Here is a 26,397-nt window from a genome sequence, read left to right on the forward strand (position 1 = left end):
AATTAGACAGCATAATAAAGAGAGAAAGATGCAATACTTCAGTCACATCATTAGACCAGAAGGTAGACAGAGACAATTATCGGAAGGAAAATATTTCAATGGAAAGCGTAGGTGAGGGAAGCAGAGAAGAAAATGGATGGCAGATATAATGAACTGGATGCAATTGACCTATGAAGAATGTGTAAGGACAGCACAGAACAGGGAGAGGTGGAGATCTATGAGTCAACCGTCTGGTAAGATGATGACACCAACGAATGAACAAGTTGTGAACAGTGCGGAGCATCATGAAGGATATGGGAAGGGCTGATTAAAATAATACTGAGGCACAAAATAAAGATGAGCTGTTCTAAAACTGCTACAGAGGACCTATGCATTCTAGATTTCCCAACCAGTGGAAACGATCTCTCAGCTTCTACCCTATCAAGGCCTTTCAGAATCTTGTATGTCTCAATTAGATCGCCCCTCATTCTTCTAAACTCCAGAGAATATAGTTCCAATTAATCAGCCTCTCACCATAGGACAACCCCCTCATTCCAGGGACTAATTTAGTAAATCTTCATTGCACCGCCTCCAGTGCAAATATATCCTTTCTTAAATGTGGAGCCCAAAACTTCACACATTATTCCAGGTGCAGTCTCACCAAAGCCCTGCACAATTTTAGTAAGACTTCTTTATTCCTGTACTCTAATCCCCTTGCAATAAAGGCCAACATGCCACTTGCCTTCCTAATAGCCTGCTGCACCTGCACGTTAGCTTTCTGCGTTCCTTGTACAAGTACCCCACCCCCCCCCACCCCCCAAAGTGTGTCTGAACATCAACACTTACCAGTTTCACATCTTTTTAAAAAAATTCTGCTTTTCTATTTTTACGACCAAATTGAACAGCTTCACACTTCCCTACATTATACTTCATTTGCCGTCTTGTTGCCCATTTAACCTGTCTATATCTCTTTGCAGCCTCTCTACATCCTCCCTGCAGTTTACCTTTCCACCAAGCTTTGTATCATCAGCAAACTTAGATACATTACTCTCTGTTGCTACACCCAAGTCATTAATGTACAGCCTAAATAGCTGAGGCCCCAGCATTGATCCTTGCGGCACCCCACTATTCACTATCTGCCAACTTGAAAACACCCCATTTACGCACACTCTGTTTCCTGTCTGTTAACGAATCATCTATCCATGCTAATATATTACCGCCAATACTATGAGCCCTTACCTTGCCTATTAATCTTTTTATGTGGAACTTTATCGAATGCCTTTTGGAAATCCAGGTATATTACATCTACTGGTTCCCCTTTATCTACCCTACTAGTTACATCCTCAAAAAAACTTGAATAAATTTGTATTGACTTGTTCTAATCATACTCTGCTTTTCCAAGCGCATTGTTAAAATTTCCAAATGACTGATGTTAGGCTAAATGGCCTGTAGCTCCCTGTTTTCTCTCTATCTCTTTTCTTGAAAAGTGGTGTAACATTTTCCAACTTCCAATCTGATGGGACCATTCCTGAATCTAAGGAATTCTGGAAAATCATAGCTCGTGTATCCACTATCTCTGCTGTTATCTCTTTTAGAACCCTAGGGTGTAGGCCATCTGGTCCTGGGGACTTGTCAGATTTTAGTCCCTCTATTTTCTCCAGTACTTTTTCTTGGTGGATATCAAGGGGAGGCAGTGGTGAAGTAGTATTGTCACTGGACTAATAACCCAGAGACCCAAGGTATTTCTCTGGGGACATGGGTTCGAATCCCACCACAGCAGAAGGTGGAATTTGAATTCAATTAATAAATCTGGAATTAAAAGCTTGTCTAATGATGGCCATGAAACTATTATTGATTGTTGTAAAAACCCATCTGGTTCACTAATGTCCTTTAAGGGAGAAAATCTGCTGGTCTGGCCTACATGTGACTCCAAACCCACAGAAATGTGGTTGAGTCTTAAATGCCCTCTGAATTGGCCTAGCAAGCCACTCAGTTGCATCAAACTGCTACAAAATCAATAAAACAGAATGAAACCAGATGGACCACCCGGCATCAACCTAGGCACCGGACAACAGCAAACCCAACCCTGCAAAATCCTCCTTACAAACATATGGGGGCTTGTGCCAAAGGTGGGAGAACTGTCCCACAGACTAGTCAAGCAACAACCTGACAATCATACTCATGGAATCACAGAGGGATCTGGATGTCGTGCATAAAACACATGCAGGTGCAGCAAGTAATTAAGACAACTGGAATTTTGGCCTTTATTGCTAGTGGGTTGGAGTTTAAAAATAGGGAAGTCTTGTTACCTGTACCTGGAGTACTGTGTACAGTTTTGGTCCCTGTATTTAAGAAAGGATATACTGGCATTAGAGGCAGTTCAAAAGAGATTTACTAGGATGATTCCTGGGATGAAGGGGTTGACTTATCAAGAATGGCTAAACAGGTTAAGCCTTTATTCATTAGAGTTTAGAAGAATGAGGAGTGCTCTTATTGAAACATACAAGATTCTGAGGGGGCTTGACAGGGTAGATGTTGAGAAGATGTTCCCACTAGTGGGGGAATCATGAACTAGGGGACATAGTTACAGAATAAGGGGACACTCATTTAAAACTGAGATGCGAAGGAATTTCTTCTGAGAGGGTAGTGAATGTCTGGAATTCTCCAACCCAGAGAGTTGTGGAGGCTAGATCACTGAAAGTATTTAAAAAGGAGGTAGATAGATTTTTGAAATACAGGAGAGTTGAGTGCTATGAGGAGCTGGCACGAAAAAAGAGTTGAGGTCTGGGGCAGATCAGCCATGATCTTATTGAATGGCGGGGCAGGCTTGAGGGGCCGAATGGCCTATTCCTGCTTCTATTTCTTACGTTCTTATGAATCATACCTTACAGACAATGTCCCAGACACTGCCAACACCATCCCGGGTATGTCCTGTCCCACCAGTAGGACAAATGCAGAAGAGGTGGCGGCACAGTGGTATACAAATTAGGAGTGAGTTGTCTTAGGAGTCCTCAACATGGGGTCTGGACTCTGTAAAGTCTCATGGCATCAGGCCAAACATGGGCAAGGAAACCTCCTGCTGATTACCACTTACCACCCTCCTTCAGCTGATGAATCAGTACTCCATGTTGATCATCCCTTGGAAGGAGCACTGAGGGTGGCAAGGGTGCAGAATGTACTCTGGGTGGGAGACTTCAATGTCTATCACTAAGAGTGGGTCGGTGGCAACACTACTGGCAGAGTCCTAATTTACATAGCTGCTAGATTGGGTCTGCGACAGGTGGTGAGGGAACCAAGAGGGAAAAACATACTTGACCTCATCCTCACCAATCTGCCAGATGCATCTGTCCATGACTGTATTATTAGGAGTGACCTCCGCACAGTCCTTGTGGAGACAAAGTCCCACCTTCACATGGAGGATACCCTCCATCGTGTTGTGTGGCACTACCACCGTGCTAAATGGGATAGATTTCGAACAGATTTAGCCATGCAAAACTGGGCATCCATGAGGCGCTGTGGGCCAACAGCAACAGAATTGTACTCAACCACAAGCTGTAAACTCATAGCCTGGCATATTCCCCACTCTACCATTACCATCAAGCCAGGAGACCAACCCTGGTTCGATGAAGAGTGCAGGAGGGCATGCCAGGAACAGCACCAGGCATACCTCAAAATGAGGTGTCAACCTGGTGAAGCTACAACACAGGACTACTTGCATGCCAAACTGCATAAGCAGCACGCAATAGACAGAGCTAAGTGATCCCATAACCAACGGATCAGATCGAAGCTCTGCAGTCCTGCCACATCCAGCCGTGAATGGTGGTGAACAATTAAACAACTAACTAGAGGAAGTGGCTCCACAAATATCCCCATCCTCAATGATGGGGGAGCCCAGCACATCAGTGTGAAAGATAAGGCTGAATCATTTGCAACAATCTTTAGCCAGAAGTGTCGAGTTGATGATCCATCTCGGTCTCCTCCTGAAGTCCCCAGCATCACAAATGCCAGACTTCAGCCAATTCGATTCACTCCGCGTGATATCAAGAAACGACTGAAGGCACTGGATACTGCAAAAGTTTATGGGCCCTGACAATATTCTGGCAATAGTACTGAAGACCTGTGCTCCAGAACTTGCCACGCCCCTAGCCAAGCTGTTCCAGTACAGCTACAAAGCTATCATCTACCCAGCAATGTGGAAGATTGCCCAGGCGTGTCCTGTACACAAAAAGCTGGATGAGTCCAACCTGGCCAATTGCTGCCCCATCAGTCTACTCTCAATCATCAATAAAGTGATGGAAGGTGTCATTGACAGTGCTATCCAGCAGCGCTTGCACAGCAATAACCTGCTCAGTGACACTCAGTTTGGGTTCCACCAGGGCCATTCTGCTCCTGACCTCATTACAGCCTTGGACAAAAGAACTGAACTCAAGAGGGGAGGTGAGAGTGACTGCCCGTGACATCAAGACAGCATTTGACCGAGTATGGCATCAAGGAGCCCGAGCAAAGCTGAAGTCAATGGGAATCAGGGGGAAAACTCTCTGCTGGTTAGAGTCATACCTAGCGCAAAGGAAGATGGCTGTGGTTGTTGGAGGTCAATCATCTGAGCTCCAGGACATCACTGGATGAGTTCCTCAGGGTAGTATCCTAGGCCCAAGCATCTTCAACTACTTCATCAATGACTTTCCTTCAAATCATAAGGTCAGAAGTGGGGATGTTCACTGATAATTACACTGTGTTCAGCACCATTCGTGACTCCTCAGATACTTCAGCAGTCCATGTAGAAATACAGCAAGACCTGAACAATATCCAGGCTTGGGCTGATAAGTGGCAAGTAACATTCGCACCACACAAATGCCAGGCAATGACCATCTCCAACAAGAGAGGATCTAACCATCTCCCCTTGACATTCAATGGAATCAATGGAATTACCATCACTGAAGCCCCCACTATCAACATCCTGGGGGTCAACATTGACCAGAAACTGAACTGGAGTAGCCATATAAATACCGTGGCTACAAGAGCAGGTCAGAAGCTAGAAATTCTGCAGTGAGTAACTCACCTCTTGACTCCCCAAAGCCTGTCCACCATCTACAAGACACAATCCAGGAGCGTGATGAAATACTCTCCACTTGTCTGGATGGGTGCAGCTCTAGCACTCAAGATGCTCGACACCATCCAGGACAAAGCAGCCCGCCTGATTGGCACCCCATCCACAAATATTCATTCCCTCCAGTGAACTGCACAGTGGCAGCAGTGTGTACCATCTACAAGATGCACTGCAGCAACGCACCAAGGCTCATTCAACAGCACCTTCCCAACCCAAGACCTCTACCACCTAGAAGGACAAGGGCAGCAAATGCATGGGATCACCGCCTGCAAGTTCCCCTCCAAGCCACAAGCCATCCTGACTTGGAACTATATCGCTGGGTTAAAATCCTGGAATTGCCTTCCAAACAGCACTGTTGGTGTACCTACACCACATGGACTGCAGCGGTTCAAGAAGGCAGCTCACCTTCTCAAGGGCAAATCAGGAATGGGCAATAAATGCTGGCCTAGCCAGCGATGACCATGTCCCCATGAATGAATAGATTTATTTATTTTTTTTAAATAAAAGCTCTTTCAATCTGTTTTTAGTATTGCTGGCTAGTTTACTCTCATTCTATTTTTTCCCTTATCAACTTTTTGGTATCCCTTTGCTGGTTTCTAAAACACTCCCAATCCTCAGAATTGCTACTATTTTTAGCAACATTGTAAGCCTCTTCTTTTAGTCCAATACTCTCCTTTACTTCCTGAGTGAGCCACGGATGGGTCTTTCCTGAAGAGTTTGTTTTTGGAACAGAATGTACTTATGATGAACCCTTTGAATTGTTTCTTTAAATTTTTTCCACTGTTCATTTACCGCCATAACTTCCAGTCTATTTACCCAATTAACCTTAGCCAGTTCTCCCCTCATACCTCTAATTTTTTTTTAAGATTCTGGTTTGTGATTGAAATGTGTTACTTTCAAACTTAACATGAAATTCAGCATATTATGATCACTATTTCCCAGTGGATAAAGGAACATAGGTGCAGGAGCAGGTCATTCAGCCCATCGAGCCTGCCCTGCCATTCAATACAATCATGGCTGATCATCCACTTCAATGCCTTTTTCCCCACACTATTCTCATATCCCCTTATATCACTGGTATTTAGAAAGCTGTCATTTAAGAAGTATCTAGATGTGCACTTGAAACGCTGAAACGTACAAGGGTATGGGTCAAGTGTTGGAAAATGGGATTAGAATAGATAGACTTGATGGCCGGCACGAACACAGTGGGCCGAAGGGCCTGTTTCTGTGCTCTATAACTCTTATGACTCTAAAGAAATTTCTCCTCATCTCTATCCTAAGTGGCTTCCCCCTTATTTTGAAATTGTGTCCCCCAGTTCTAGACTCCCCAACCAGGGGAAACTTCTTAGCTGCATCTACCCTGTCTATCCCTTTCAGTATTCTGTAGGTTTCAATGAGATCACCTGTCATTCTTCAAAACTCTGGAGAATACAGGCCCAGTTTACTATGACATTGCTAATTAACCTTGTTTCATTACACAATATGAGATCGAAGATAGCTTTATCCCTAGTCGCTTCTACAACTTATTGCTCCAAGAAACTGCCACAAAAATCTTTCTAACAGTACATCTTCTAGATCACTGTTGCCAATTTGATTGTCCCAGTCTATATGCAGATTAAAGCCCCCACAATTAATACATCACCCATGTTACAAGCTCCAATAATTTACTGTTTAATGTTCTGCCCAATAATATAACTTAGGTTAGGGGGCCTGTAAATTCCTCCCACCAGTGTTTTCTGACTCCTGCTATTGCTAATTTCCACCCAAACTAATTCAACTTCATTATCTTCTGAGGCCAGATCCCTTCTTATTAATGTCCTTATGCCATCCTTTACCATCAGGGCTACCCCTTCCTTTGCCATTTTGTCTGTCTCTCCGAAATATTGTGTACCCCGGAATATTCTTTTCCCACCCTTGATCTCCTTGTAACTATGTCTCAGTAATGGCAATTAGATTGAGATTATTTACCTCTATTCGTGCCACTAGTTCATCCATCTTATTACAAATGCTTCATGCATTCAGATAAAAGGAACTTTAATTTCATTTTTTTAACCTTTATTCCCTGATGTACAATTTTTGTTAAACTCTCTGTCCCTTCCTGTCCCATTCTGCTGGCCTTTACCTATATCACTTTCCTGCTCAAACACCCTGACCTCCCTCTTTGGAATTCTAAGTTTCTCTTTACCCAAACCCTCCCCTGCACCCGTCGTCCCCCCTGCCCCCACCCCACCACCCGTTAGTTTAAAGCCCTGTCCACAGTCCTCGTTATGCAATTGGCCAGGACACTGGTCCCAGCCGGTTGAAGTGAAGACAATCCCAACGTAATAGCTCCCTCTTCCCTGAGTACTGATGCCAGTGTCCCAAGAATCGAACTCCCTTCTTCCCTCATCACTCTTTGAGCCATACATTTAGTTCTCTAACCTGCTTGACCCAGTGCCAATTTGCACGTGGCTCAGGTAACAATCTGGAAATAATTACGTTTGATGTTCTACGTTTTAGTTTGGACCCTAACTCCTGAAATTCTCTAAGCAGATTATTTCTGGTTGTACCTATGTCATTGGTTCCCACGTGGATCATGACAACTGGATCCCACACCTCCCCATCCCCCCATTCCAGGTTTCTCTCCAGTTGCGAGGAGATGTCCTTAACCCTGTCAACGGGCAGGCAATACAGCCGTCAGATCTCCCGGTTGCGACTGCAGAGAACAGTATCTATCCCTCTGACTATACTGTCTCCTATCACTACCACATTCCTCTTCATTCCCCCCACTGGAATGGCATTTTTCACCATGGTGCCATGGTCAGTCTGCTCATCCACCTTGCAGTCCTTCTCTTCATCCACACAGGTAGCAAGGACCTCTTGCCTGTTGGAAAAGTTCAGGGGTTGAGGATTCTCCATCACTACATGCTGATTCTCGCTACCTGCCTCACTCACAGTCACACCCTCCTGTCCCTGACCATTGACCATCCCTAATGTTCTCCCTATTCCAAGAGGTGTGACTGCATCCTGGAACAAAGTGTCCAGGTAACTCTCCCCCTCCCTGATGCTCTGCAATGTCTGCAACTCAGTCTCCAGCTCAGCAATTCTGAGATGAAGTTGTGCAGACACTTACTACAGACATAGTTGTCTGGGATTGCAGTGAAAACCATCCATGCAGCCGTCAAGGTCACTGCCGCCCTAAACTTCTATGCAACCAGCTCATTCCAGGGATCATCTGTAGACCTGGGTGGCATCTCACAGTCAGCTGCTCATCACACTATCAGGCAGGTCACAGATGCCATATTCTAGAGGGTAGGGGACGACATCCACTATGACACAGATGGGCCAGCGCAGGCACAGAGGCCTTTGGGCTTTGCTGCCCTGGATGGATTCAGGGAGTCATCAATTGCACTCACCCAGCCATTTAGTCAGCAACAGACCACCCAGTCAGATTCCTCAGCAGAAAAGGCCATCACTCACTGAATGTCCAGCTGGTCTCTGACCACAGGAAGTCAATCTTGTAGGTCTGCGCCCAGTTCCCGGGCAGCTGTCATGGCTCCTTCAGCTCCAGAGTCCCAGGTGCTGCACCTCTTCAGGCCCACAATCAGACTCCATGGGAGGCTACTGGGGGGAAAATAAGGGTTATCCCCCAAGGTGGCGGCTGATGATTGATGGAGAGGTGCTACAATCAGAGCCGCCATCTAACCCGGACCTCAATTGAACAGACCATTGGCCTCTTGAAGATACACTTCTGTTGTCTTGACTGGTCGGGCGGTGCCCTCCAGTACAAACCAGCTAGTGTCTCCTGCATCATGGTCATCTGCTGTGCCCTGCAGAACATGACACTGGCAAGAGGCCTGGTGATGGATGAAGAGGAGGAGCTGGAAAGCCACTCCACTTCGGGGGAGGAAGTACTTGCTTCAGAATCAGCCAGCACCTCGGCAGTGGAGGACCCCCAATCATGCCATCGCAGACCTCAGGGTGAACTGGAGGCTGGCATGACAGCAAGAGCCACACTGATTCAGCAGTGCTACACTTGATCTCCCTTGAGCCCTTGCAGCTGAAAACCCCTTCCAGCATATAGAGCTATCTCACCACTATAACCCTGAACTGTGAGGTCCCTTTGGCAGCCATGAACATGCAAATGGAGGGTTCCTCCATCCAATGTTACAAGGCATGGTACATAACATTCTCAGGGCCCAACGACCCCACCATCCGCCCCACTATGAGACATTCCCCTTTTGAGGGGAGATGATGACGAAACACACCTGTCAGTGTGGTGAAATAAAGAAGTTATATTCTAAGGCAAACAAAATAATACAGATATGGACAATATCACCCAGGTGACACATTAAGTGAATTCAACACCCTGGCGCTTTCCTCCCCCAAAACTTCGATGGGGTGCTCCCCCTGTGGCAGTGGATGAGGTGGAGGCAGCCTGCTTCCTAGTCTCTGCCTCTGACTGAGATGACTTTGGCTTCTGTCCTTGTCTTGGATGTGCCCTAGGGGACTCCTCCACAGACTGCCCTGCCTGCATCATGGCAAGGGCTGCCTCTGTCACAGGGCTGTAATACATAGATGGCTTCTGTGTCAGAGGGGATGAAGGGCGACACCGGTGCCCCGAGGGATGGCCCTTTCATTTGCCATAACAGCCCTTTGCTGAACCCTGTGGATGCTGGAAACGGCCACCGAATGGGTGCAACTAGCATCCACTCCCAGCACCTTGGCACCAGCGACACTGAGCAGTCAATGCTACAGAAAGTTTAATTACTTGTGTGTGTATCAACATGCTGCTCCCGCACCCACTCGGAATGGTGCTGCATTTGACTCTCCAAGAGGTTGCCCAATCTCTCAATGAAGGAGTCATGACAGAGCACATGCGCTGCATGGACCCCTCCATTGCATGCCCATGGCTCCTCAAGGCCTCAGGGAACTCAGACAGGAACATATCTGCCTCTGGTTGTCCTGAGTCTCACCATCTTCACCCAGCGAAGCATTGCTGTGTCTATCCTCCGAGGGGGACTGCCCACAGGTGACTCTGCCTCACCCTCCTTCACCTGCTCACACGTGCTGAGAAGTTCATCCAGTGCTCCCCTTTCTACGCTAATCTGTGGCCCAACCAAGGTGAGTGTTTCTGCACTGGTGGTAGGTGCCAAGGTATGATGTGACAGTGCAGATTCCATGGACACCCCCACCTCCCCCCACACCGCCGAGGATATTAGTGCCAATACAGCAGGTCCACTTTGGTCCCACTCTGCGATTGGCCCTATGGGAAACATAACAAAGTAGTGATGAGAACTGGTCCTATATACAAAAATGAGTTGGTTTGTCTTAATATGACTTAATCAACTTATGCTACTGCTTTCTTTTAATCAGTATATATGCACAATAAGATCCCTTAGCTCCTCTAAAATATTAGAACTTTAACAATTCAAATTGTATTTCCTTTCTCTTCTTTTCAAAACACATTTTATTTTGCACTAAACTCTATGAGCTACCTCTGTGCCCATCGTGCTTAATCTATATCCTCCCGGTCAAGTTTGCCATATTTCCCATGCACAATTTTGGTGTGATCAACAAAGTACAGTGCAGGGCCCTGTGGAAAATCACTCACCACATCTTTCCAGTTCAAGAAACATCCTTTTGCCCTTACCCTTTGCTTTCTGTCCTCCAACCATCTCTCTATGCATGTAGTCATAGACCCCTTCATTCAATTTTCCATTATCTTTGCTATAAACCTATTATCAAATTAAGCCTCTTATTTAATCAAATGCATCTTGAAAATCCATACATCATCCACTGCAGTCGGAATTTTACATGGAGGCTGGGGACGAACATGTCTCTGCCGAGCTGGGAAGCTACGCTGCTTTTGGCATGACTCCGGGCCTTAACTGGCTCCAGACGGGGTTTCTGTCCCTCTGAGGAAGGAAGTCATGCCTCCAAAAGGTCAGAGGGTCGGCAGCTCTTCAGTCTCAGCAGCGCCACTAGGAGCAGTGGCCACTCCTGGGACTGCACCCAACCAGAAGAGGTACATGGACGTAAGCTTTCGAAAAAGTAAGCTGGTGAGGGTGGGATGAGGTCAATTGGCTAGGCCCCAGTGAGGTGGGGCCAGTTTGAGTATAGGACACGGGAGTTATTTCAGCAGAGGAGCCTTTGCTGCTGGGGGGACCCTCCATGTGGCACTGCTTGTCTGATCATGAGGGGCACCCCCCCCCCCCCCGCCAGCTGGAGGCACCAGGTATTACTAGGTGGCCTCCTCAGCTGCCAAGGTGCCCATCCGCCGCTGGTAAGATACCAGTGATAATGGGAAGAGGCCCTTAAGTGGCCATTAATTGGCTTCTTAAGGGCCTCAATCAGTCTATGGGTGGGCAGGCTGCCAGCTACCTCCCTTGCCACTGGTAAAATAGCAGTGGGGGTGGGTAGACAATGGGCATGGCAACCACCCAAAATCCCACCCCCACCCTTCTAGCCTGCTCCCAGGAGTTGTGGTGGGAGTGCATAAAATTCAGGCCTAATTTCCCTCATCTACTCTTTACTTTGTTTCTCCAAATAACTCTACAATGGTTAATCAAGCCTTTTAGAATTCAACTTTGCCCAGTCATGATTAACTCATGTTTCTCCAAGTGTTGAATAATTTTACGTCATATTACATGTTCTGGTAGTTTGCCAACAACAGAAATAATGCTAACAACTGATATTTCCTAGCCTTTCTCGGTCTCCTTTATTGAAGAGAAGTATATTTGCCACCCACTGGGGCATCCTCTGCCACAATATTGGAATTTTTAAAAAAATTTTTTTAGAGTCAGAGCCACTGACCATATTCTTTACCTTTGACCCCTGTAGCTATGTAACTTTTACATTTCTCACTCAACCTGTCCTTGTACTATTTCTGAGTCTGAGTACCAACTAAAGTTGAATCATGGTCAGTTGGGTGCTATGAATTCATAACTACTCGGAAACTACTGTCACAAAAGTTGTTTGTGTGCCTTTAAGACTAAGAAAAAGGATTTCTCTGAGAACAGTGAATGTTGAACTGGGTGGGACAATAGCAAGGCAATCTGTTTTTCCAAGCCACTCAGCAGAGAAAAATGAATGTCACGTGACTGGCTGCTGGGAGTTGTTAAGTTTCTATTTGCAAGAAAAAAAAAACTGTTTGGGCTGGAACCTCTTGGAGACCAGAGAAAGAGAGACGTCTCTCTGAAAGAAAGAAAAAAACGACCAGTTTGCTGCTATAAACGGGGTAGGAATACAGCCCAGAAACTCTTTCTCTTGAGGAACAATGCCTGTATTAAGTGAAATTTGAATTTCATCATGAAGTTAAAAGATTTGCACTTCCTTCAAAGTTCTAAGGTATGGGAGCCAATACCCTTGTTGCTGTTTATGTCTGAAGAGAGAAGGGGGACCCAGGAAGAGGACATGCAACACTCTGTGGAGAATCACTGCTTTGGAGAAAGGCTCCTTCACTGATAGGAAACATTGCATTGTTAAGGGTGGAAAGATTCCTATTGTCTCCAATCTCTGGAAACTCTTTGCCTCAAAAGCAAGTCCGGTTGCCTTTTTGTGTGTTTGAAAGATCCTGAAACTTCAGGAAAGTTTCTGCTGTTGGACTGCTTAGAAATCCAAGTAGACTGGTCACTACAACTTTTGCTGGGAGAGCTGTGTGACACCTGCTGCAGGTGAATTGCCTTGATCGCCTACCCACCACAGACTGTTCATTAATTTCACCTGGAGACTTTGAGTGGTATCTGACTATTTGACTCTGGGACACCTCACTGAACCAGAAATAACCCACCAGGACTTACAACCCAGTTATTTTATTATTCCTAAGGAACAGCTCTAATTTAAAAACATCATTTTTAACCCAGTTAACCATTGGTTTTTGAATGTGTGCGTGCATGCGCGCGCACGAGGGATAGGAAGAATAAGTTAGAAAATCTGTTCTTACATATAGGTTTATCTCTATCGTTTAAAATTGGTTTATTAATAGTTAATTTGTTGTTGTTTAAAGAAACCTGGTTTTGTGCGGTTTATTCTGGGGAATAAGTGCAGTATTTAATTAGGCTAATTTTCCGATAGGTGGGAAACTTTACTAATATGCTATGACCTGTGGAGTAGTGGGACTAAATTAACAATGTATTATTCCCGCCTTGGTCATAACACTACAAACAGACTGTGCCAGATAGCACCCAAGGTGGTTGGCATCATCTAGTTTCTTAAAATCTGAAGATAATTGCTGACAAAGTTAAGTGTTTAAAATTGCACTGAAAAAAAATGAAAAATGGAAAAATGAAAAAAAAATTATTTCACTAAAATGAGACTTACAATCTTTCCAGCAGCGTAACACCACCATCTGCCACAAAACCCTTTGTAACAAACTTGTTAAGTGCATCTTGAGTTCTCAGAGGTGTAAAGGGAACCAACTGAAAAGACAAAAGAGAAAAGTTAGCGAGTTGGTGGTGATCAATAAAAATTGAGAACAGCAATTCAATCTGCTATACAGCAGCTGTCATTCCTCTCACCAACCAAAATTATTTAATACTACAGTTGAGGTTTGTTATTTGAAATTTAGATTTTTAGATTTTAGATTTAGAGATACAGCACTGAAACAGGCCCTTCGCCCCACCAAGTCTGTACCGACCATCAACCACCCATTTATACTAATCCTACACTAATTCCATATTCCTACCACATCCCCACCTGTCCCTATATTTCCCTACCACCTACCTATACTAGGGGCAATTTATAATGGCCAATTTACCTATCAACCTGCAAGTCTTTGGCATGTGGGAGGAAACCGGAGCACCCGGTGTAGTGTTTAGCACACTTTGTAACTAGATGTAGCAGTTGTCTATACACTAAAGAATACATTCTAGTCCTGAAATGATGCTCTGCAAAGATTCGCAGGCGAGCATGTCTATCTAGTATTTTAATTAAGGGAATAAGCCTTTTATTTAAAGTAAGCTAGCGCTTCTATTATAGAAATTTCATAGGAATGAACACAATGCCTTCTTAATATTTGAAAAGTGTAATCTGAAACCCTGTTTTTCATGTATCTAACTATGTTTATATTTATATATGTTTCCTGTTATATTGGATCATTTGTAAATGCCTCGCATATTTTCCAGGGATGTTTTACTTACAAAAGGCTTCAGAAGGAAATACAGGATCTTCTTTAGTATTCGAGGTGTCTTTTGCACGAAAAACAGATCCTTCAAATTAGGATCATATATGTCACCTTTTCTAGAAAAAATTCTTGAAACTAGTCCCATTTACTGTCATATCTTAGGAAATAAAATCAATTATTACAGACCTTAATACATTAATAAAAAACTGAACTAATTTTAGGCAAACTGCCAAGATCCTATTCTTGACTCGATGTGGTGTCTAATGAGGACTCCATCTTAATTGGGCGACACGGTTCTTCAAAGTGAAAACTGAATTTGCTCCCCATTCCTCTGCTGCTTCTCTTCCAGCCAGACATGAGTAGTAATGAGCAGTGCCTGAATTCACTCTGCATCGTCTGTGCAAGGTCTTGGTCACATCACAACACAGGCCGCAATTTTACCCTGGACGGACGGGAGCCGGCCACTGACTGAAAAGCTGTTGGCGAACCCACTCCCGCCTCGCCTGGGGATCCGACCCATATTTTGTGGATCCCCGGGTTTCAATTGACATGAGGCAGGACTTCCACCCACTTGAGCTAATAGAGCTGCCAGCCAATCAGCAGCGCTACTGGGAGCGATGGCCACTTCTGGGACTGCAGCCTAGCAGGACGACAAGATATCTGGGAGCTGGGAAGGAAGGCAAGTTTTGGTTGCCTCGACGGGGCCCGACCGGTTACCCCAGTGGTCGTGGGAAGTGTTGGGTCGTGGGTGTGAGTGGGGTAGTGGGAATGGCCCTCCATTGGGCACAGGGTGCCCAATCATGAGGGTCACCTCAGGATGCTGAGAAGCCACTTGGTTTCCTAAGGTGGCTTCTCCCGGTTCCAGGACGCCTACTTGCTACACATAAAATCCATGTGGAGTGGGCAAAGGTCACTTTAAGTGGCCACTTAAAGGCCTTGATTGGTCTAGGGCGGGCCATTTTTCACCATAATAACCAGAGATTTATCTTCATTATTAGTTACAAATAATTATAAATTTGAAAATGTTTTAAAATAAATATTGACCTTTTTGGCTCCAAGAAGGACTAGGATTACAGCAGTTTATCCAAGCTACTCCCACTCCTCAAATTTATGTGGGTCCAATTTTTGACCTGCATTGCAATATCCTCCTCACATACATCCCCCAATGCTGTTGCATCCTCAGAGAATAGTAATAAGTTTTTAAAATGACTTTCATGAACCCATTTTGGCTTTTATTTACTGCTTTTCCACGTAGTAAAAGACAACAGAAAAACAATAGGAGAATCAGCTATGATTTTATTGCAATGCTTGCAGCTTAATCAATTAGGATTCTCACACACTTGTGCATATCACAGGGCTGTAACAGGTGGCTGTCCACAACCTGGGGGGAAAGTGGGAACAGGTTACGGAGTTGGATGATCAGCCATGATCATAATGAATGGTGGAGCAGGCTCGAAGGGCTGAATGGTTTCCTCCTGCTCCTATTTTCTATGTTTCTATCCCATGTTTGGAATTAAGCAGGGGGTTTTTTTTTTAAGCAGTTTACTTAAATAGTATTTTGTACCAGGTATCCTTAACCTCGTGCTGTCATGTTGAAATCCAGGTAATACCATCAATATAGTTTCTTCATGAAATGCGTTATTGGATAGATTCCTTCATTGGTGTCTTCTGTAGCTATGTTATGGAAAACAGCTACAGAAGATTTGACAAACAAACATAGATTTATGTTCTAGGCAAACTTAGAAATTACTTTTGCCAATTGTTTCCCTTTATTTCTTTAAGGCACTGCTTCCGACTGAGGTATGTTTCTATCAGTACTGGTAGCCTCCTAGTGCCACTTTTCATGTGTGACTTTTGACAGCAAATGGCAGAAAGCTATCTAACTTAAGCATAACTCTACCCTGACCTGTCACTCATAAGTACAAAGTTTATAGCAGGGCTTCTGGATTGTAATCAAAGAGTGGTAACCTGAAGAGCTTGTATTTACACTCCCCTGGTCTAGAAGTGCTGATGCCGATTGTGGTGCCCAGATCTGGCCTAGCTGAGATCAGTTAACACAAACACAGACTAGGAATTGAACCAGTGTTTTTCTAGCATATATAACTAAGTACAATTACACATCATGGTAGATAACAATCTTCCCAGAAAAGATTGCATGAAGAATAAGGTCCACTGTGAAAAAAAAATCCTCGTCAAAAGGTGGGTTTCTCCACACAACGGCACCAGTTAGTTCAGAATGCTCGGATGATGAGGATTGTACCTAAATAAACCTACTGAAAATGTACAATTTAAAAACAAAACTAGAATCATAAAAAAGTATTCATTAAAAAAAAACAAAGGCACTTTCTGGCAAAAATGAGACAAAATTGAATAAATAATTGAAGAAAAACATTGCAGGGATAGGGGGAATGAGCGAGGGAGCGGGACTAACTAGACTGTTCTTTGAAACAGCCGGACAGACTTGACAGGCCGAATGACCTTCTATGCTGTACCATTCTAATGCTAAAATACACTTCCTGTAAAGGTAGAATCAAAGACTTGTTTTCTTCTATCACAAAAACATTTAGTGTGTCTCTATTCCGTTAGACTACTGCCAATCCTCAGCCATAAATCTGTAAACCCACCGTGTGTCCAGCCTCCTCCAGCAACTGTTTGGTTTCCAGAACTGCACGTTTCATGCTGGCACTGGGGATCCAAAACCCATCACTCTCATAATAACCTATCCTCAGTGGTTTGGAGCTGGAAAACACCTAAAATGAAAGTATATACATTAAAGAGAAGCTTGAGATTTAGATACTGAGCAGAACCGTTTCAAGCAGCACAAGCATTCAAATAGACCTGTTACAATGTATTTTAATAGAATTTCAGTCAGAAATGGGTCAATGATTCTGGATTCTGAGGAAACCGGAGATAGAAAGGCTGAAGGAAATATCTCCCACTGGCAGTTTACTTGCAACTTAAGCCCAGGGATGGGCTGAATATCCATCATCAGGAATGCTGTCAGGAGGCTGAGGAATGAGAGAGGAATGATAACATATTCAATGATCCCTGCTTTTACCTATACCATTTCATGTTTCAACAACACTCTCTCTAAGAAACCGCTCCTTGTGTTTATTTGAAAATTAATGACCCCTCATCACTTAATCACAATTTCTCATCCCCTTCATTATCCTGCTGGATCTACTATAACAACAACTTGCATTTATATAGCACCTTTAACATATTAAAATGTCCTAGGGCACTTCACAGGAGCGCTATCATGAAAATAATCTATGTTGTAAGGTATCTACATCTTTAATGCCCTTTCAATAATGGCTTACCCAAATTGTATGTGGTATAACTGTGGCTTAACCAATGTTTTGTATAAATTCATCATTACGTTATTGCTCTTGAACTCTATTTACAAAATCTATAGATTCCACTGGTATTTTTTTTAATGGTTTTATCTACCTGCACTCTCACTTCCAGAGAATGGCATATCCAAACTTCTGGGCTCTGCTAATTCACACCCTTCAGTGTATTTTCATGAAATGTATGTTCCCATTTTTTTAATCTATTGTATTTATTTACAATTATCTAAGGCAAATTGCTTTTACCATCTGACTATTGATTCTGTTAATGTGTTTATGCCATTCTGAATTCTTTTACAGTCCTCTTCGCTGATTACAAAACTTCACAACCAAAAGTAACATCTCCGTGCAGGAATGTATTAAAAAGGTACATGTTCTGAAGCAGACATGTTAAATAAATCAGTTCGAACACATAATCCAGAGGTTGTGGAGGAAGGAAGAGTAATCACTCTGTTTTTTTGTTTATAAAATGCATTCTGGTCTGATTACATAATTGAAGCAGCCATCTAAAAATCAACTTGACAAAAGAAAAAGAGCTAGAATTCAACACAAAAAGTTATAGAGAACCAGCCCAGACATTGGGTGAAATACCAGAAAACTACAAATGAAAACTACAAACTCACAATGAATTTGGCCTAACCATCAGCCTCAAGAAAACGAACATCATGGGGCAGGATGTCAGAAATGCTCCATCCATCAATATTGGCGACCACGCTCTGGAAGTGGTTCAAGAGTTCACCTACCTAGGCTCAACTATCACCAGTAACCTGTCTCTAGATGCAGAAATCAACAAGCGCATGGGTAAGGCTTCCACTGCTATGTTCAGACTGGCCAAGAGAGTGTGGGAAAATGGCGCACTGACACGGAACACAAAAGTCCGAGTGTATCAGGCCTGTGTCCTCAGTACCTTGCTCTACGGCAGCGAGGCCTGGACAACGTATGCCAGCCAAGAGCGACGTCTCAATTCATTCCATCTTCGCTGCCTTCGGAGAATACTTGGCATCAGGTGGCAGGACTATATCTCCAACACAGAAGTCCTTGAAGCGGCCAACATCCCCAGCTTATACACACTACTGAGTCAGCGGCGCTTGAGATGGCTTGGCCATGTGAGCCGCATGGAAGATGGCAGGATCCCCAAAGACACATTGTACAGCGAGCTCGCCACTGGTATCAGACCCACCGGCCGTCCATGTCTCCGTTATAAAGACGTCTGCAAACGCGACATGAAATCGTGTGACATTGATCACAAGTCGTGGGAGTCAGTTGCCAGCATTCGCCAGAGCTGGCGGGCAGCCATAAAGACAGGGCTAAATTGTGGCGAGTCGAAGAGACTTAGTAGTTGGCAGGAAAAAAGACAGAGGCGCAAGGGGAGAGCCAACTGTGCAACAGCCCCAACAAACAAATTTCTCTGCAGCACCTGTGGAAGAGCCTGTCACTCCAGAATTGGCCTTTATAGCCACTCCAGGCGCTGCTTCACAAACCACTGACCACCTCCAGGCGCGTATCCATTGTCTCTCGAGATAAGGAGGCCCAAAAGAAAAGAACTTTCAGCTCTGAAATCCAAACTAAAATCAATGGAACGAAGGTCTTTTTTTCTTCACAAATATAAGCTGCCTGCATGTAAATCAGCAAAGAAATTAAAAGTCTGAGGTAGAGACTGCTGTTACACGACAATACAAAATAATCCATTATTCGGTTCTAATTAGCCCACGCACCAACACAAGCAAAACTTCTCATCCACAGCTGTTACAAAAATTTGTAAATTCACTTGTAACAGCCCTTCAAAACACTTCCACAGGGGACGCTGAGACCAAGTGGGCCCACATCAGAGACACCATCTATGAGTCAGCTTTGACCACCTACGGCAAAAGTGCGAAGAGAAATGCAGACTGGTTTCAATCTCACAATGAAGAGCTGGAATCTGTCATAGCCACTAAGCGCATTGCACTGTTGAACGACAAGAAAGCCCCCAGCGAGTTAACATCCGTAGCTCTTAAACAGCCAGAAGCACTGCACAAAGAACAGCCAGGCGCTGTGCAAAAGACTACTGGCAACACCTATGCAGTCATATTCAGCTGGCCTCAGACACTGGAAACATCAGAGGAATGTATGATGGCATTAAGAGAGCCCTTGGGCCAACCATCAAGAAGATCGCCCCCCTCAAATCTAAATCAGGGGACATAATCACTGACCAACGCAAACAAATGGACCGCTGGGTTGAGCACTACCTAGAACTGTACTCCAGGGAGAATGTCGTCACTGAGACTGCCCTCAACGCAGCCCGGCCTCTACCGGTCATGGATGAGCTGGACGTACAGCCAACAAAATCGGAACTCAGTGATGCCATTGATTCTCTAGCCAGTGGAAAAGCCCCTGGGAAGGACAGCATTACCCCTGAAATAATCAAGAGTGCCAAGCCTGCTATACTCTCAGCACTACATGAGCTGCTATGCCTGTGCTGGGACGAGGGAGCAGTACCTCAGGACATGCGCGATGCCAATATCATCACCCTCTACAAAAACAAAGGTGACCGCAGTGACTGCAACAACTACCGTGGAATCTCCCTGCTCAGCATAGTGGGGAAAGTCTTTGCTCGAGTCACTCTAAACAGGCTCCAGAAGCTGGCAGAGCGTGTCTACCCTGAGGCACAGTGTGGCTTTCATGCAGAGAGATCGACCGTCGACATGCTGTTCTCCCTTCGTTAGATACAGTAGAAATGCCGTGAACAACAGATACCCCTCTACATTGCTTTCATTGATGTCACTAAAGCCTTTGACCTCGTCAGCAGACGTGGTCTCTTCAGACTACTAGAAAAGATTGGCTGTCCACCAAAGCTACTAAGCACCATCACCTCATTCCATGACAATATGAAAGGCACAATTCAACATAGCGGCACCTCATCAGACCCCTTTCCTATCCTGAGTGGCATGAAACAGGGCTGTGTTCTCGCACCCAAACTTTTTGGGATTTTTTTCTCCCTGCTGCTCTCACATGCGTTCAAGTCCTCTGAAGAAGGAATTTTCCTCCACACAAGATCAGGGGGCAGGTTGTTCAACCTTGCCCGTCTAAGAGCGAAGTCCAAAGTACGGAAAGTCCTCATCAGGGAACTCCTCTTTGCTGACGATGCTGCTTTAACATCTCACACTGAAGAATGCCTGCAGAGTCTCATCGACAGGTTTGCGGCTGCCTGCAATGAATTTGGTCTAACCATCAGCCTCAAGAAAATGAACATCATGGGGCCTGACGTCAGAAATGCTCCATCCATCAATATTGGCGACCACGCTCTGGAAGTGGTTCAAGAGTTCACCTACCTAGGCTCAACTATCACCAGTAACCTGTCTCTCGATGCAGAAATCAACAAGCGCATGGGAAAGGCTTCTACTGCTATGTCCAGACTGGCCAACAGAATGTGGGAAAATGGCGCACTGACACGGAACACAAAAGTCCGAGTGTATCAAGCCTGTGTCCTCAGTACCTTGCTCTATGGCAGCGAGGCCTGGACAACATATGTCAGCCAAGAGCGACGTCTAAATTCATTCCATCTTGGCTGCCTCCGGAGAATACTTGGCATCAGGTGGCAGGACCATATCTCCAACACAGTAGTCCTCGAGGCCGCCAACATCCCCAGCTTATACACACTACTGAGTCAGCAGCGCTTGAGATGGCTTGGCCATGTGAGCCGCATGGAAGATGGCAGGATCCCCAAAGACACATTGTACAGCGAGCTTGCCACTGGTATCAGACCCACCGGCCGTCCATGTCTCCACTTTAAAGACGTCTGCAAACGCGACATGAAGTCCTGTGACACTGATCACAAGTCGTGGGAGTCAGTTGCCAGCATTCGCCAGAGCTGGCGGACAGCCATAAAGGCGGGGCTAAAGTGTGGCGAGTCGAAGAGACTTAGCAGTTGGCAGGAAAAAAAGAGAGGCGCAAGGAGAGAGCCAACTGTGTAACAGCCCCGACAAACAAATTTTTCTGCAGCACCTGTGGAAGAGCCTGTCACTCTAGAATTGGCCTTTTTAGCCACTCCAGGCGCTGCTCCACACACCACTGACCACCTCTAGGCACTTACCCATTGTCTCTCGAGACAAGGAGGCCAAAGAGAATTAGTAAACCCACTCAGGTAAATGCAGATGTCTAGCGATACACTAAGGGATGATTTTGTAAGGTGGTGACAAAGATGATTTCATTAGAGCAGTATAAAGCAAAATTTACAAGAATAATTTTACACTGGGAGCATGTATAAGGAATTCAGGTGTGCACTTCCCATGATTTTCTGCCCATTGAAATGAATGGACACAAGATGTAAATGTAATACCTTTATTCAAGAAAGAAGGGAGACAGAACACGGTGGCGCAGTGGTTAGCACCGCAGACTCACAGCTCCAGGGACCTGGGTTCAATTCTGGGTACTGCCTGTGCAGAGTTTGCAAGTTCTCCCTGTGACCATGTGGGTTTTTGCCGGGTGCTCTAGTTTCTTCCCACCGCCAAAGGCTTGCAGGGGCTAGGAAAATTGGCCATTGTAAATTGCCCCTAGTGTAGATAGGTGGTAGGGAATATGGGATTACTGTAGGGTTAGTATGAATGGGTGGTTCTTGGTCGGCACAGACTCGGTGGGCCGAAGGGCCTGTTTCAGTGCTGTATCTCTAAATAAATAAAGAAAGCAGGAAACTATAGGTCAGTTAGCCTAACAGGTCATAGGGAAATTACTAGAATACAGTATAAAAAGGTTATAGCAGGTTACTTAGAAAATCATAATGGTATCAGACAGAGTCAACATGGTTTTTTGAAAGGGAAATCATGTTTAACTAATTTATTAGAGTTCTTTGAGGATGTAACAAGTAAGGTGGCTAAAGGGGAACCTGTAAATGTGGAGTACTTGGATTTCCAAAAAGGCATTTGATAAAGTGCCACAAAAGTTACTACACAAGATAAGAGCGCATGGTGTAGGGGTAACATATTTGCACGGATAAAGGACTGGTTAGCCAACAGGAACCAGAGAGAGTAGAGATAAATGGGTCTTTTCAGGTTGGCAAGCTGTAATTAATGGAGTGTCACAGGGATCAGTGCTGGGGCCTCAGCTATTTTCAATCTATATCAATGACTTGCATGAAGAGACTGAATGTAGGGTAGTTAAATTTGCTGATGGCACCAAGATAGGAAGGAAAGTAAGTTGTCAAGAGGAAGAAAAGGATATAAATAGGTTAAGTGAATGGGCAAAAATTTGGCAGCTGGAGTATAATGTGGAAAAATGTGAATTTGTCCACTTTGGCAGGAAGAATAGAAAAGCTGTATACTATTTAAACGGAGAGAGATTACAGAACTCAGTGGTACAGAGGGATCTGGGCGTCCTCGTACACGAGTCACAAAAGGTTAGTATGCGGGTCCAGCAAGTGATTGGAATGTTGGCGTTTATTGCAAGGGGAATAGAGTATAAAAATAGGGAAGTTTTACTGCAGCTGTGCAGGACCTTGGTGAAACCTCATCTGGAGTACTGTGTATAGTTTTGGTCCCCTTATTTGTAAAAGGATACAATTGCATAAGAAGCAGTTCAGAGAAGGTTCACTCGACTAATTCCAGGGATGAAGGGCTTATCTTATGAAGGTGGCCTATACCCATTGGAGTTTAGAAGAATGAGAGGTGATCTCATTGAAACATATAAGATCCTGAGGGGACTTGAAAGAGCGGATAGATGTTTTCTCTTGTGGGGGAGACTAGAACTAGGAGGACACTGGCCGGGAGGCCCCACCCACCAGCTGAAATATCGGTGGCAAATCTGCCTCCACCAGGCCTAGAGAGCCACGCCAGGATTTTTCATCCCCCAGGCCCTTAATTGGTCTTTGGTGGGACTTCCACCTCCTTGAGGTAGGAAGTCCCGTCTAATGGAACTGCTGGCCAGTGAGATATGTTGTACTGTGCATTGGGGCTTCATCTGTGGGGAACAGGGTGCCCAATATGGAGTCCCCCCCCACCCCATCTGCCTGCAAGAAGTTCGCCTGGTTTTACCAGGCGGGGTTCTTGGGCTCTTTGCCATCTGGCCACTGAGGGTAAAATACCCGTGGTGCTGGGAGGAGGCCCTGAAGTGGCAGTTAATTGGCTACTTAAGGGCCTTGATTGGCCTGGGGCAGGCAGGTCATTTATCCCTGCTGCCGCCCCATGCAGCAGGGTTGGGGGGGTGGGGGGTGGTGGTGTTGGAAAATTTGTAAAATTCCGGTCACGGTTTAAAGAATAAGAAGTCTCCTTTTTAAGATAGAGATGAGGAGGAATTTTTTTCTCAAAGGGTCATTAGACCCCAGACAGCAGTGGAGGCTGGGTCATTGAATTTATTCAAGGTGGAGTTAGATAGATTTTTGATAGACAAGGAAGTCAAGGGTTATAGGGGGCACACAGGAAAATGGAGTTGAGACCACAACCAGATCAGCTATGGATCTTATTGAAGAGCAGACCTGAAGGGCTGAATGGCCTATTCCTGCTCCTAAGTCCAGTGTTCCTATGCTCCTAGATCATGGGGAGTATATGCCTGAATTCTGAGTAAATGTTCCTGAGAGAATGAAACCCTATGCTGTGATCACAAATTCATAAAATTCCCTTATATCTGTTAGATAATGTCACTAATTTGGAGGTGTCTGACACTAAAAACAAAAGTCAAAAGATGTTCCATTCTTAACAGTGACATCCCTCACCTTGAGCAACATAATATCATTATTGGGAGAAGGAAAGCGTACACAAGCCCACCACAATAATCCTCCACCACTTCTACAGAAATCAGAAGTTTTGGAGATCCCCTCTGATATAGTGGGAGGCAGGAGAGAGGAGAGCAGGATGAAAGATAAAAAATACAAGATAAAAATCTAGTTCACTTTACACATTACCTTCTCATTGAAGGGAATAGGTGGCACTGTGGGATCCAACTCGAACATGTCTTCACATAACAGAGCTTTCATGCACAATGCCAAGCTATCCACGTCTCTGGCCAGTGGACCAACCGCCGGCTCAACTAGAAGACATTGAAGATTGCAATATTCTAAAACACCTTCTGGAGTTCTGTCATGACACAACTTTCTTATAGCTAGGTCCGGAGTGCACAAGTAACTAACCATTCTAGTGGGAGACTGCATACCATTTTAGGACATGCACTTTCCTCCAATTTAGATAATAAAAATGAAAGTTGTACAGTATTGGACACACCTAGTTTATTATGATAAAGCCTGAAGTGAACAAGAACCAACCTATTCTTTCCTAACACCATGCTTCCTCTGAATGATTGCACTTGCCTTATTTCTCTTCCTTTCTTTCCCCTCTCCATCTTTATTGCTTTATTATTGGCTTTGCATTTTTCCTACCCAATTTATCCTTTGACATTTTATTTGCCTTCTTTCCTTATCCTTCTATTGTCCATTCACCATTTTGGAAGGGGAATAATTTTCCAAAAAGCTAGGTTTTCAGTGGCTGAAGTGTTAGAAGAGGAATGGCTTTCCCGGAGTTGACTTAGTTAGAGAAGGAGCAAATTGAAACTCAATAAACATTCACTACAATCAGGAATGTGTGACTCCATGCCAGAGAAATACAAGAAGATCATATGCACAGATACAAGCTGGCATAGGCATGCTGGGTCAATGGCCTCCTGCTGAGCTGTGTGATTCTATGGGTGGAATTTTAAATGAAAAAAAAAGGGCAGGTTTGGGTCAGGTGGTTTAAACTGTCCGAAATCTGTTTCCCGGTCCAAACCATTTCCAGCTTTAACTGTTCCAAGAAGGCAGGTTGCAGCTTTAAATATGATAATGAGACTACAAGCCTCATCTCAATGCAGCTTTGAACTTTTCACTTTGGTCAGCTGGGTTTACCGAGCATCAGGAAACCCAGCGGCTTCATCAAGGCAAGGACTTGGGGGATTCAGGAGGCAAACACCTTCACACCCACCTCCTGGATCCAGGGGTCTGTCTGACGAGCCTCCGTGATTGGCTCCCCCCACAACCGCCATCCCACCAAGGCTTCCGACCTCCCCACTAACAGGCACTGATCACCCCGTCCAACAGGCCGAATCCCTCCCCACTTCCCAAGACCTTTGGCCTTCCACCCCCTACCTTAGGACTGGACCTTCCATCTCCTCCAACAACCACCCCCCACAAAATCCCATAGGGCCTGACCTTCCCCCAGCCCCTGTCGACCCCCTCCCTAGACTCACACAGACTTATCTGTTGCTTTGGCTGCCAGTGACCAGCTCCCCACCCAACTGGAGGCCCAGCTGTCAATCAAGCAGGGTCTCCAAGCAAGGAACCAATCACTGGCATCACAAACACATGGTGGAGTTAAAGCTCCACAGCACAAGGGAGAATCCCAAATGGTGGGTACCCAACTTTCTGACTGAACCCCAATCCCTGCAGGTCAGGTCAGTAAAAGTTCTGTCCTGTGATTCTGTGTAGATTGCCCCTTTTTGCTAACAATTTCAATGGGACCATAAACTAGGTTTTCCACCTATTCATAATTAATTGGCATATCGCTTATCAAAGCGGTTTCTAGTGCAGAGTCTGTGGTGGTGAGGAAGCTCAAATATCTCAAGATGTCTAAATGCTGACTGATTCATTTTCTAAAACTATCTTCCTTCACTGTGTCGGGTTTCCAAAAAATGTTAATGTGTAACAAAATCGGAATCCCACTTCTAAAGAATGTTATGATTTTGTTACACATAATCTGCAGAGGAAATCTCCCTCATTCGGGTGATTTGGAAACAATTTATCCCCTTGACAGACCAGTTCTAGAGTTAGTTAACAACCGTAGAAAATGGGCTTGCTCAGAAAAGTAATTCTGGATATAAACGTTTCTCGTTCCAGGCACCCGACAAGCTTCATCAATTTGCAA

At 44.8% G+C, this 26,397-nt stretch overlaps 1 protein-coding gene across 2 annotated transcripts in view; it reads right to left on the bottom strand.

Moving 5' to 3' along the window:
- faah (fatty acid amide hydrolase) overlaps positions 1-26,397 on the bottom strand; it is an 82,680-nt gene that overhangs the window by 37,226 nt on the left and 19,057 nt on the right. For both annotated transcript variants that reach the window (XM_068036943.1, XM_068036944.1), the window contains exons 7-9: positions 24,411-24,535; positions 16,814-16,939; positions 13,388-13,485 (exon numbers count right to left, since the gene is read on the bottom strand). In XM_068036943.1, the coding sequence (XP_067893044.1) occupies positions 13,388-13,485; positions 16,814-16,939; positions 24,411-24,535 (349 nt within the window). The remainder of the gene's footprint in view (positions 1-13,387; positions 13,486-16,813; positions 16,940-24,410; positions 24,536-26,397) is intronic.

This window comes from Heterodontus francisci, chromosome 8 (genome assembly GCF_036365525.1).
Source record: "Heterodontus francisci isolate sHetFra1 chromosome 8, sHetFra1.hap1, whole genome shotgun sequence".
NCBI classification, from domain to species: domain Eukaryota; kingdom Metazoa; phylum Chordata; class Chondrichthyes; order Heterodontiformes; family Heterodontidae; genus Heterodontus; species Heterodontus francisci.